General features: G+C 39.4%; 1 protein-coding gene across 3 annotated transcripts in view; it reads left to right on the forward strand.

Moving 5' to 3' along the window:
- Positions 1-11242, forward strand: part of LOC105531381 (chloride intracellular channel protein 1) — a 20575-nt gene extending 9333 nt beyond the window's left edge. The window contains exons 1-3 of one of the 3 annotated variants that reach the window (XR_001004790.1): positions 4677-5765; positions 7929-7933; positions 11228-11242. Coding sequence is in view for 2 of the 3 variants with exons in the window: in XM_011969306.1 (XP_011824696.1) it covers positions 4903-5628 (726 nt within the window). In the remaining variant the exon portion in view is untranslated. Of the gene's footprint in view, positions 1-1338; positions 1343-4676; positions 5876-7928; positions 7934-11227 lie in introns of those variants that run through there. The other 2 variants (XM_011969307.1, XM_011969306.1) reach the window with 2 other exon arrangements.
- The last annotated feature ends 932 nt before the right edge of the window (positions 11243-12174 follow it).

Below are 12174 nucleotides of genomic sequence, written 5' to 3' on the forward strand. Positions count from 1 at the left end.
ATATTATTTAGCAACATAAAGCCTGCTAGGAAAAAATTTTAATGCTTACCTTGAAAAAAATCTGTAAGTTAATAAAAGGGCCCATGTAGTATACAAAGGGTGGAAAGAAGGCTAAGCTATGGCTGGATAATTGTGAATAGCTACTATATATGTTAATATTTTTCCTAACCTAATGTTTGTGTACTTAAATATACTCATTAATAGATTTTGGCAAGATAAAAGGGAGATTAAAAACACTGTTGGCCTAGGGAATAGAAGAATAAATGTAAGCACATTAAACAAGACTGCTTTGCCATATTAAGAAAGAATCTGATAGTTAAATTAACTACTTTTTATTGAGAACTTTAGTTGGTTAATTAATTTTGAATAGTATAGAAGACATGTTTATTGTATTTTTTTGTTTGTTTATCCCTAAGGTCCTTATGAGAGAATGTTAAAGAACTATACCTAGAAATTATTTTAAAACTTCATTTAATTCATCTTCCTGTTCAAATGTAACTAAATCATCTTTTCAGATGAAAAAAAAAGGTCTATAAAGGACTTCAATGCCATTGGCCTTCATATGACATCTAATTCCACATTTTCCAAGATGCATCAGATGTCAATTGATAGAATCAATGGCTTAATTTCTCTCTATGGAAATCTTCCTTGAATTTTGGAAGGTAATTAAGAATAATCTGAAAAGTTTTTTTATTTTTGCTTTCATCTGGGTACACTGCGGGTACTAGGACTGGCTGGTGGTAGCAGCATTCTATTGAGATTTAGAGTTGTAATAGTCATAGAACAGCCTAGCAGTGGGGTCTGGTGCCTCTGCTCAGAATGCACAGGAGCCTGGAGTCCTTCCAAATCAAATCCACATTCCATCTCTGACTGATTGGAGATGCACGTTGAACATCACAAAGGCAAAAGGCGAATGAGTAAACAAGTGGCCTTTGCTGATTAGAATTAGTATGCTTCATCGTTATGGTTCTTGGTTATAGGTCAGTGGTGGGAAAAACACAAGTATCTTTATCTCTTACTGCAGCCAGTTTGATGGCACAGCGGGGAGTGAGGAAGACTCGGTAGACAAACCTGACTGGAATACAAGTAGGCGTTGCAGATGGTGAGCTCAGCACTGCCTCTGTTGTAGTAAGCTACTCCCAACTTAGAAATGCATCTTGCTGGCAGTGTCTCTCCAAGAGCCTTCCCTTCTGCTGTCAGGAGCACAAGGGGCATGCAGAGAAGTAGAGAGCTGAGCATTGCATGCTACTGAGCAGCTGAGTTCAGTGGTGCAGAGGAGGGACAGGAGGCACCCATAAGGGAGGAAATGAATAGGGCTGCTTTACTTGCTAAAAAGACTCACCTTTTGTCTCCTCCTGAGCTGACATCCTTTTCTTGCTACTCCACCAATGTATTCTCTTTATAAAGTCATTTTTATTACAGTTAATATTAGAGTTGTACTTGCATTTATGAGGTCTAAAGAGCTCTTGGGAAATAAAACATGACTATCCAATCTGGAAGAACTTCATATTATCCATTCATTTCTTCTGTTCTTACTTGTATTCCCATTATACATGTGATTCCAACTCATAGCTTAAATCAGTTAAGAATCTGTGATGGTTAATTTTGTGTGTCAGTTTGGCTGGAGACATTTCTCAGATATTTAGTCAAACATGCTTCTAGATGTTTGTGTGAGGGTGTTTTTTGGATGAGATTAACATTTAACTCTGTGGCCTTTGAATGGAGCAGACTGCCCTCCATAAAGTAAATGGGCCTCTTCCAATCAGTTGGAGGCCTTATGAGAATGCACACTGCCCTGTCAGCAGACTACTTTTAAACTCAAAAGTCAACTGTTCCCTGGATCTCCAGGCTGCCAGTCTACTCTGAAGATTTGGAATTTTCCAGGCCTCCAGGCACGTGAGACAATTCCTTAAGATAAATCACTCTCTCTGTCACACATACACCCATATAGAATACAAAGTCAGGCTCAATTACCTTGAAATCAAATGTTTTCTATCACCAATATCCTCTCGTATAGGATATATATGTGCATATGGTTCTATATAGAAATCCTGGTTCTGTGGCCCAGCATTCCTGCATGATGCCAGTAGATAGTACCTGAACAGGTACAAAGATGAGCATCAGTTGTTATCTTTAAAGTAATTATGTTGGTGACTTTTAAAAGTCTATTTTCTCTTTCAGTTAAAAAAGTAGTTCAAAAGGGAACTAGTAAAACATCTCTCTGCATTAAGCTCAGCTTCATTTACTTATTTAAGCTCCTAATCTTTCCAAGTTTTTAAAAATTATCTGGTTATATTTAATATGAAGGAACTATTTTTTATTAACATCAACATCTGTAAATTTCTCTAAGTCAACATTTCCTCTGCATTTGGGCAGTTTCTATTTATCAATGTGATAGGTGGTCCATTTTCAAATCAGCTGGTTTCTCCATAGTTGTCATAGTATCATAAAATTAATGTCATATATTATATTCTAAAGTAACCTGGCTGATTAATTCAAGGTGATTCCAGGCTCCCAAAATAATTAATCAACACAGGGATTTATGCCCATGTCCTTCTACATGAATTGATGGCTGTGCAATAAAGTAGTTCTAGTAGTAATCATTACTAAGAAATTATATACAATGATAAGTAACAAAATCTCATATTTTCCCAATTTTCAGTTCTAAAAAATCTTTGACTTCTTTTATTGTATTTAAATGCCAGCCTTTAGTAATATAAGTGGTAGTAGTGAGAATTACTGCTAATTCTCAAGACTCTTCTGCTCAAAAAAAGTCCTCACTGCCCCAACCAAAGAAATAAGAATATTGCTCTCAGCCTTGGGCATTGTGATGGTAATTGTATGTATCAACATGCCTAGGTTCTATGGTGCTCAGTTATTTGGTTAAACACTAGTCTAGATACTGCAGTGAAGGCATTTGTGGATGTAAGTTAACATTTACAGTCAGTTAACTTTAAGTAAGGCAAATTATCCTCCATAATTTGGGTGGGCCTCATCCAATCAGTTGAAGGCTATAAGAGCAAAGACTGAGGTTTCTCAAAGAAGGATTTCTGCCACAAGACTGCAACATGGGAATCTCACCTGAATTTCAAGTCTGCTGGCCTGCCCTGCTGATTTTGGATTCAAGATTACAACCTCACTCTTACTTGAATTTTCAGCCTGCTAGTCTGGCCAAAGAATTTCAGATTTGTCAGCCTCCACAACTCCTTAGAATAAGCCAATTCCTTAAAATAAGTCTCTTTCTAAATCTCATATATATGTGTGTGTGTGAGTTTGTGTATGTGTGTGTGCATATATGTATCTCTAATATATATCACCTATTGATTCTCTTTCTCTGGTATGTACAATATAATGTATATCAGAAAATCTAATATCCAACCTTTACATTAGCTTTTAATTTGGAAGACTATGGAAGCATTTATTTTCTTTATCATGTTTTGACCAATAGCTTTGGAGTGTATACTCTTTTCACTTATTCTCATAATTGGCACAGGACTGAAATATATTAAATATTTTTTGGTCTGTTCTTTCAGCAATTAGTGCCCTATTATTAGGAGATCCCCCTATTTTTATTGATTTTATTTTATTTATTTTTATTTATTTATTTATTTATTTTTTTGAGACGGAGTCTCTGTCGCCCAGGCTGGAGTGCAGTGGCGCGATCTCGGCTCACTGCAAGCTCCGCCTCCCGGGTTCGCGCCATTCTCCTGCCTCAGCCTCCCGAGTAGCTGGGACTACAGGCACCCACAACCGCGCCCGGCTAATTTTTTGTATTTTTTAGTAGAGACTGGGTTTCACTGTGTTAGTCACGATGGTCTCGATCTCCTGACCTTGTGATCCGCCCGCCTCGGCCTCCCAAAGTGCTGGGATTACAGGCGTGAGCCACCGCGCCTATTTTTATTGATTTATTCCAAAAGAAGAGTGGTTCCAATTTATAGTTAAACTGCCCTTTGAAGGTATCTGAAGGGCAATCACTAGGACTCGTGCTTATTCTGTAAGTAGAACAAGGTCTAAACACAGATGTAGACTGTAAAAGAGCCTGATGCAAACTGACAGTAATGAGTGTGAAGATAATTTCCTCCAACTCAACCTAAAATGTCTTTCCATCTATATTTATCTATTTCAAATAATTAAGACCTGAATTAATTATTGTCTTAGGTTGAGATGTTATAACAAAGCACCATAGACTGGGTAGCTAATAAAAACCAGAAATTTATTTTTCACAGTTCTAGAGGCTGAAAGTGCAAGACCAGAGCACCAGCATGGCTTGGTTGTGGTGAGGGCTCTCTTTTGAGCTGCAGGTGGCTGTTTGCTCATTTATCTTCACATGGTGAGAAGAGGATGAGAGAGTTCTCTGTGAACCCCTTTATAAGGGTGCTGAAATCATTCATAAGGGCTCTCCCCTCAGGACCTAATTACCTGCCAAAACTCCACCTCTTAACACCATTATATTAAGGTTTGAGATTTCAACATATTAATTTGGGGGCTACAGAAACATTCCATCCCCAACAGATGTTAAATTGAAACATTTTTAATTCTCACTCTATGTTCTGTGCTAGGCGACAGAATTTCCTCCCTAAAGACATTTACCTCCTAATCCCCAGAATTTATGCGTCATTATTACTTTACATGGCAAAGAATTACTTCACAGATGTGATTAAGAATGCTGAGGCTCTCTGATCCAGCCCGGAAGGGGACCGAGCTGGAGGAGCTGGGTGTGGGGTGTGTTGGGCTGGTGAGGAGGCCGAGTTTGGGAGCAAATAGGGTCTGATTGAGCTTATATTGCACTGAAGGGACAGCCCTGGGTCTAGGGGAGAGAATCCCTGAGTGTGAGACCCGCCTTCCCTGGCCCCAGCCCCTCCCAGTTCCCCCAGCGACGGCCACTTCCTGGTCCCCGCAACCATGGCCGAAGAACAACCGCAGGTCGAATTGTTCGTAAAGGCTGGCAGTGATGGGGCCAAGATTGGGAACTGCCCGTTCTCCCAGAGACTGTTCATGGTACTGTGGCTCAAGGGAGTCACCTTCAATGTTACCACCGTTGACACCAAAAGGCGGACTGAGACAGTGCAGAAGCTGTGCCCAGAAGGGCAGCTCCCATTCCTGCTGTATGGCACTGAAGTGCACACAGACACCAACAAGATTGAGGAATTTCTGGAGGCAGTGCTGTGCCCTTCCAGGTACCCCAAGCTAGCAGCTCTGAACCCTGAGTCCAACACTGCTGGGCTGGACATGTTTGCCAAATTTTCTGCCTACTTCAAGAATTCAAACCCACCACTCAATGATAATCTGGAGAAGGGACTCCTGAACGCCCTGAAGGTTTTAGACAATTACTTAACATCCCCCCTCCCAGAAGAAGTGGATGAAACCAGTGCTGAACATGAAGGTGTCTCTCAGAGGAAGTTTCTGGATGGCAACGAGCTCACCCTGGCTGACTGCAACCTGTTGCCAAAGTTACACATAGTACAGGTGGCGTGTAAGAAGTACCGGAGATTCACCATCCCCGAGGCCTTCCGGGAAGCGCATCGGTATTTGAGCAATGCCTACCCGCGGGAAGAATTCGTTTCCACCTGTCCAGATGATGAGGAGATCGAGCTCGCCTATGAGCAAGTGGCCAAGGCCCTCAAATAAGCCTCTCCTGGGACTCCCTCAACCCCCTCCATTTTCTTCACAAAGGCCCTGGTGGTTTCCACATTGCTACCCAATGGACACACTCCAAAATGGCCAGTGGTCAGGTAATCCTGGATCACTTGCTCCGGGATGGTGTGGTGGAAGAGGGGATGAGGGAAAGAAATGGGGGGCCTGAGTGAGATTTTTATTGTAGGGTGGGATGGGTAGGACAACATATTTCAGTAATAAAATACAGAATAAAAATCAAGTGTTTTTACGCAAAAAAAAAAAAAAAAAAAAAAAAAAAAAAAAAAAAGAATGCTGAGATGAGTATCCTGGATTATATTATATAGGCAGGCTCAGTGTAATCATATAGGTCCCTACAGGTGAAAGAGGGATGCAAGAGAGTTAGAGGCAAAGAAGATGTGAGACTGGAAGCAGAAGTTGAGTGATGTGGCCATGAGCCAAGGATGGTCAGAAGCCTTTAGAACAGGGGTGTCCAATTTTTTGACTTCCCTGGACCATATTAGAAGAATTGTCTTGGGCCACACATCAAATATATTAACACTAATGATAGCTGAAGAGCTTTAAAAAAATCGCAAAAAAAAAATCTCAACGTTTGAAGAAAGTTTACATATTTGTGTTGGGCCGCATTCAAAGCCATCCTGTGCCACGTGTGCCCTGTGGGTTGGACAAGTTTGCTCTGTAAGCTAGAAAAGGCAAGGACAGAATCTCCCTAGACCTTCCAGAGGGAATATAGTTCTGCTGATACTTTTAGTTCTATAAGACTCCTAACTTGTAGAACTTGAAGATAATATGTTTGAAACCATTAAGTTTGTAGTCATTTGTTAAGCAGTAGGAAACTGATGTCCTTTCTTTTCCTAAACAGGCCAGAGAGTCTATATCTGTCCAAAGCCTCTCACAAAGGGGGTCTATAACTCCAAATTTCTTCTTCTTCTTCCTTCTTTATTATTTATTTATTTATTTTGAGATGGAGTCTCACTCTTGTTGCCCAGGCTGGAGTGCAATGGCATGATCTTGGCTCATTGAAACCTCTGTCTCCCAGGTTCAAGTGATTCTCCTGCCTCAGCCTCCTGAGTATCTGGGATTATAGGTGCACATCACCATGCTCGGCTAATTTTTGTATTTTTAGTGGAGATGAGGATTCATCATGTTGGCCAGGCTGGTGTCGAACTCCTGACCTCAGGTGATCTTACTGCTTCAGCCTCCCAAAGTGCTCAGATTATAGGCATGAGCCACGGCACCTGGCCTACAACTCCAAAATTCTATAGTTACTTCAGGTTAATTTTATAAAAGATAACCTTACTGTACTTTAACTGTTTTACTATAAGTTCCCATAGGAGTAATTTTGCCATGGAAGAACTAGTCCCCTACACATTCACCACTTATTTGTTCGCTTATCATTTCACAGTGGCATTTGTGAATGTAAATTATGTTTGTCTTTTTCACAGCTGTATCCTTAGCACAAATTCAGTGTCTGACATACAGTAGGTATGCCCTGTTCCAGCATTTTTTTAAGTAGTAAAGCTTCTTGCTTCACTCTTAAGAACACGAACAAGAGAGATGGAACATAGATTTCCTTTTAAAGTTCATAATGACCCAAGAAAAGAAGGACTAGGTAACAATCCTGTCAGTGTTCCCAAGGGCCTTCTCTTACGTGAATAATTTTTGCTAACCTAGCTCAGTAGTTATCCCTCTCATGCTATGAAACTGTCTCCTCATTGGTAAAATGAGGGCAAATGAGACAAGAGCACAATTCTAGACTTCCTGAAAATTGGGCTATGAGATAAGGGAAGAGTTTGTGAACGTCTTCCTTTAATTTAAAGAAACAAGAGAACATGGTCAGAATTGTACCTGGATTGTTTTGCAGCAACCATACTTTTTCAACGTGAAACTTAACACATTTTCCAGAAAACTGCAAGTACTATACAGTTGACCCTTGAACAACACAGGTTTGAACTGTATGGGTCCACTTATTGACCCTGACCATTTCATCTTCCTCAGTAGTTTTCAAGGTAGACAGAAATTGTAGCTATTCATCCATAAGTGCCTCCATTTGATTATCTAGATGAGTGTATAACCGCTACAACTTTCCTCTCATATACATTTCCGTAGCCCTTATCAGCTAGTCATAGGACTGAGCCCAAATGGAAATCACATCCCAGGAATAGTCCCATATGGTTTATGTGCCAAGTAGGCTTGAAATCATCAAGCCATACAAACAGGCAATACTGGCTCACACCAACGTTTCCACAGTGTTACTTTTTTCAAACTCTTTGTGGCATCAATAGTGTTTTAAGTGGGTGTATTGATATAAACAAATTGTATACAAAACATACTGAACTCTTAGTAGTATAGATGATATGACTTCTAGAAAATGTTTCAGAACTTCATTTATAGAACCTACATAAAAGCACATTTTCCCCTTCTTTGACACTTAATGCAGAAAAAAAGAAGTTAACTGCTTCCCCACTTCTCCAAAATTGTTATGAAGGACATTGAGATACAATGTGTTTAGTTATTATGAACATATTTAGGTTTAAAAAATTCATGGAGCATCTTGGGATTCTCAGCTTTAATCATGAGACTGGCTTTTGCCAGGACCTTACTGAAGAACCCAACAAAATTGCCCCAGCTGATAAAAAACAACTCCTCTGGCAACAATGCTCTTAATCTTCCAAACCACAAGTTCATCACCAGAAAAATCATAACTTGATTCTATCATAACCAGAAAAATATTTATCCTCAAATTGCTTCAATATTCCAAATTCATCAACAAAGTGTCATGTCAAACGTCTAGTTTTGCTTCCTTTATTAAAGGTTTTCCTGATGTATGAAAAGTCATTTCAATTAAAATGGAAATGAATTAATACCTAGTGTGTGTGTGTGTGTGTGTGTGTGTGTGTGTGTGTATATATATATATATATAAAACTCTCTAAAGGCACACTGCTTCTCCATATTAACTTTATTTTAAATTATTTTTTTCATAAATTCATAAATTTTAAATTATAGTTATAGAAAATGAGATATTCAACATGACGGGGAAGTAGCACTCTCCTCTATCTTTACCCCTATCCATTTGAAATTATCAGAAATATTTATATTTATTATAGCTCTCTTTCTCTAGACTTAGCTTTTATTTTGCAGCAAATAAAGGCACACTATCATTTTCCTCATACCTAATGTATATCTAGTCTATTCAGCCATAGTCTTTTATTTCTTCCTTGCAATGACCCTTTTATTGGAACATCTGAAAAGAAAAGTGACTCACCTCCCAGTGAGATACTATACCAAGGTTCAAACCACCATAACACGCTGTCCCCATGGCTTCAGAGAGAAGACTAGGTCACAATGATAATAGAAAGGAAAGAAATCGAGTAGTCAAGTCTGACTTTTCTATCAGTCTCATAGGGCTCTGAGTCAAGGTTTGTGCACCAGCACTAAATTTTCTGAGAAAGCAGCTACCCATTCTGAGATGGGACTGCACATGTTAGATGTGGTCCTTGAATGAGCAGCCACTACCACAGTGACAGTGTGCAGCCAGCATCTGGGACAGCTCAGATTCCTTGCTCCATCTGTACACTGAGGCAGACTCAGGGGAAGGAGACCTAAATGAGAAAGAAAGTATTCAGGGATGACACCCAAAAGGAAGGCCAGGTCTCCCGGGAAACTTGGGGTTTAGGCCTTATAAAGACAGGCTCTTATTAACAGGAAGTCATTCTAGTTTCCTTCCTGAAGGAGGAATGTAGATTCAGATACTGACACACTTTAATTTTCTCAAGATTACAGAGTCTGCAGAATCATTTTAATGTGGCTTTTTGCCACATTTATAGCACAGAACAGGTCAGCTGTCCTCTGTTCTCGGATTTCTTTTCCTACTTGGCAATTCCATTTCCTCCTGACTCAAATGTGCTTCCTCTCTTTGGGAAGGCACAGGATGCCACTGACTCAGCACCAGAAGAATGTGTGCTTTGGGTTGTTTTGCCAGCCACGGGCATGAGCTGAGTGAAAGGAGGAAGTAAACGAAGAGGTGGGGCACCCATCGCTGGCTCAGCTTCTACTTCCTTCACTTGCAAACTGCCTAACCTTGGGCAAATCACGCTGGTGTCTTATACCCTGTGTTCGTAGAAAATGAGAGTGGGGGAAGTGACAACATCTTGCCTTTGAAGCAGAGGTGGTTAATACTATGGACTTCTGGAAGTCCCTTCCAAGTTAAAGTCCAATAGTATGGAAGTCATAATATCTAATATAATTAACGTCTATTGTGTTCCAAGGTCCTTGTTGATCATCTTACATAAAATATCTCGATTCCTCACAAGATCCTACATGGTGCATATCACTAGCCACATTTTTCAGAGAAAAACTCTTAGAATAAAGTTGAATAAATTACAGTGGTTGGGTAAAGCTTTCAGTTCTTGGTGTACATGACTTCTAAATTTGTTTTCTTTCTTTTGTGCGACACTCTTCTCAGGTCTATGATATATACTATATGTGATCAATGTTCCCTGTAATTCTTTCAGGTTGACAGTAGCCAGCCATGTTTCATGAACTACATCCTTTGATGGCTGAGTATGCATGAGAGGAATTTCATGTTGCAATTAAAATTATAACAAGATTAACCAGACACATATTTAATGATATGTATAACAACTATTGTGCTACACATCATTAGGCAAAAGTGGTAAGCCATTCAAATGAATGAAAATAATTATTTTTACACTGCTGAAGCATGCATGGCTGTAATCAGACAGGAATTGAGATGAGATTAAAAAACCATTAAAAAATATAAAAGTAATTGTTCTATTTATTAAATTTATTGCTAATCTCCAAGCACTGTGCTAGGTATTTTATATGTGTTATCTCATTTAATCCTTCTAACAATAATATGAGAAATATATATATATTTTTTAACAGATGAGGAAACTGAGGCTCAGGAAAGTTAAGAAAATTTTCAGGTTTGCTCATCTAGTGTAGATTGGGATGAAATGCCAATCTAGGAAATGTCACTTAACATCATTTCTCTTATGCATGGTGCCCCTCAGCCACCTCTAAATGGAAGAACCACTCACTCATTCTTCCCTCTAATTTCACCAGGTTTGTTTTTAATAGGATGCACTGCTTTGCCTCCAACTAAATTGATGTTAGAATGCCACTGTTCACTCTGCCTGTATTACTAGTTGTAATATGTGGGTGTTATGGACTGAATGTGTCCAGAAAATTCATGTATAGAAGCCCTGTCTCCCAGTGTAATAGTATTTGGAAGTAGGGCTCTTGGGAGGCAATTGAGTTTAGATTAGGTCCTGAAAGTGGGACCCTCATGATGGGATTACTGCCATTATAAGGAAATAAAGAACACAAGATCTTCACCCCACCCCTGCAGCTGTCTACAAGCCAGGAAAAAGGCTCTCACTGGGAACCAGATATTCTGGCATCTTGATCTTGGACTTCCAGTCTGCCCAACTGTGAGAAATAAATGTGTTGTTTAAACCACCCATGCTATGGTATTTTGCTATAGTGTCCTGAGCTGACCAAGACAATGGGTCAGCTAATCTAATCTCTTGTTCCAAAAACAGAAGTCCATTAACTTTTTACTAGGAGGGGAAAAAAGGGGGAAGAATGTATTAGTTAGGAAAGGCTAGTTTATACTTAAGATTTTGTAAAACACGGATACAAAATTTCAGTGTCTTAGAGATACAAATTATGTTCCATGTCTATCATTGGGAAACTGATGCTGGGAGGGCCATCTCTCCCAATGCTGGACAAATGTTGTTCCCAAAGGTTCTTAAATGAAACAGTGCTGGTTATCTTGGCAGAGCAAAGGTTTTGCAGTCCTGAGAGGACTGCAAAACCTTTGCTCTCTCTTCAATGCTATACACCAGAGAAAGTGAGGTTTAGGTCAGCCAGAAGCCCATTTGGGATCAGCACCCCAGTAGTTCAGCAGACATGAAGTTTTCTTATTGATTAAAATAGACATCTGGAAATGAAAAAAAAAAAATCCAAAGAAAAACTTCACTGGCTTTGCAATTTTTCTTTGAAATCTACTCTGACTTTACAGGTCAATTCAGGTATCACTTAACACTGCCCATTCTCTCTCCTGTCTCCACCCTTTCTTCACCACCAATGCCTAGGACTCTGAGACTAAGCAGGCAGGAGTGTTGAGATACCCTCATGAGGTACATTGTAGTGCTTTTGCATGTCCTCATGGACACACACAGCATTTGTTTACAAAGCATATTATTCCCTTAGTGGTGGGGACTATCTACAGATCTGTGGAAACTGCTTGTATCCTAGGATATGCCCAATCACAATGCCTGTCTTGGTAAGATAGAAAACTAAATGGTCCAAAGTAGGAATAAATATTGATGTGATTAATCTGGTGCATATATGTACTGATATGAAAAATAAGTACCAAGGGGTTCTGAATTTATATGTCAATAAGTTTCTGGATAAATAGAATATATATATTGAACTTAATACCAAGAATAAGTAGCAGTGACTAACTTCCTTTTCTGTCAGTCAGTTAAGCAATATTATTGACAATGTAT

This window comes from Mandrillus leucophaeus, unplaced genomic scaffold, assembly GCF_000951045.1.
Source record: "Mandrillus leucophaeus isolate KB7577 unplaced genomic scaffold, Mleu.le_1.0 Scaffold880, whole genome shotgun sequence".
Taxonomy (NCBI): Eukaryota; Metazoa; Chordata; class Mammalia; order Primates; family Cercopithecidae; genus Mandrillus; species Mandrillus leucophaeus.